Here is a 1,326-nt window from a genome sequence, read left to right as displayed (position 1 = left end):
AGTATGCGTGTAAGTATGTTCACAAATCGGTGACACAGAATGCCAGAGTCGCACAGTCACCCGCCCCGTGTCCGCAGCTGGACCGCCGCGTCGAGGAAGTGTTCGGCGCCGTGGCGGCGGTGCGGCGGCTCAACGACGGGACGCTTATCAACGAGCTCGAGCCAGACCATAAGCTCAGCGCCTTCAAGGGCGCTCTGGACGTGAACAACATGGCTCTTCTGGGGCATTCCTACGGCGGCACCACCACGCTGCGCGTTCTGGCGGATCCCAGGAACTGCTTCAAGTACGTACGAGCGATGCTGTTGCTGTGCGTTATACATTTATCTTACTATTGATTTTAGATTTTATAAAGATTTCACATATGAAAAATTATTTGTGGATTTATTTGTGTTGTGATTTTATCCTGATTTAGACTTATTTGTCCATCTTTGCTGGTATCGTAGACAGTCCATAATATACTTGATGTCACATCAAGAAGCTCGTGTAACATATAAAAAAAAGTTTCCAAACTGAAACCGATCTCCTGCATCCCGCATGGGATTTAAGATGCAAATAAATTAATGACAGAAAACGGTGTATAAACTGTTCATCCAATGTATTCAATATTCGCTTCTTCCCCAGGGTCGGCGTCACCCTCGATCCGTGGATGTTCCCCGTGCGGGCCGATCCCGAGGCGCTGGGCAGGGCCGTCGCCATCCCCGTCCTGTCCGTGTCAAGCGAGGATTTCAACCAAGGAGCCAATCTGAAGGCCTTAAGGAGGCTTAGGGACGCCCATAAGACGGAGGAATCGATGTTTTACACCATGAAGTAGGCTAAGTGCCGCGCCTTTCATTGTGTGAATAGAAAATTTTCTTATTATAGGGGGATATTACTGTGTGACTGCGGGTTTTTCTTAATTGTTCAGGATTATAAAACTGGTTACGGGATATCGGACAGATTTATCTTGTATATGAAAGTACATTTCTCACAGTCACCATTTTCATACATGTTAATCTACTCGACTAATGCCAATAAAACACCATCACGAAGGCATCGATTCAGGCACGTTCGCTCTCTAGTGTTATCCCCAGGATGATATGAGCATATTATTTAACTCTTCAGTAAAACACCTCAAATTTCATCCATTACCCCCACAAATCGTTAAAAAACTGGTACATGATCCCCAGAGGCACAACCCATCACCATGGCAACGACGCTCCTTGGCTCGCGGGCAGACTGGGCTGGTGGATTACGAGCGGAAACTACACTCATCCGCCAGAAATCATCAACGAATTACAAAATAACCTCATTCTCACTTTCTTGGACAAATATTTAGGTGAGTCGTCC

At 46.5% G+C, this 1,326-nt stretch overlaps 1 protein-coding gene across 2 annotated transcripts in view; it reads left to right on the top strand.

Annotated features, from left to right (window-relative positions):
- The window catches only part of LOC119592002 (platelet-activating factor acetylhydrolase-like), a gene marked incomplete in the record, with an annotated part of 8,760 nt that overhangs the window by 6,508 nt on the left and 926 nt on the right, over nucleotides 1–1,326 (top strand). For both annotated transcript variants that reach the window (XM_037940774.1, XM_037940775.1), the window contains 3 exon segments: nucleotides 78–283; nucleotides 622–807; nucleotides 1,167–1,315. In XM_037940774.1, coding sequence (XP_037796702.1) covers nucleotides 78–283; nucleotides 622–807; nucleotides 1,167–1,315 — 541 coding nt within the window.

This window comes from Penaeus monodon, chromosome 29, assembly GCF_015228065.2.
Source record: "Penaeus monodon isolate SGIC_2016 chromosome 29, NSTDA_Pmon_1, whole genome shotgun sequence".
Classification (NCBI taxonomy): Eukaryota; Metazoa; Arthropoda; class Malacostraca; order Decapoda; family Penaeidae; genus Penaeus; species Penaeus monodon.
The sequence above is the reverse complement of the archived record's forward strand: the minus strand, read 5'-3'. Positions and strand labels throughout refer to the sequence as shown.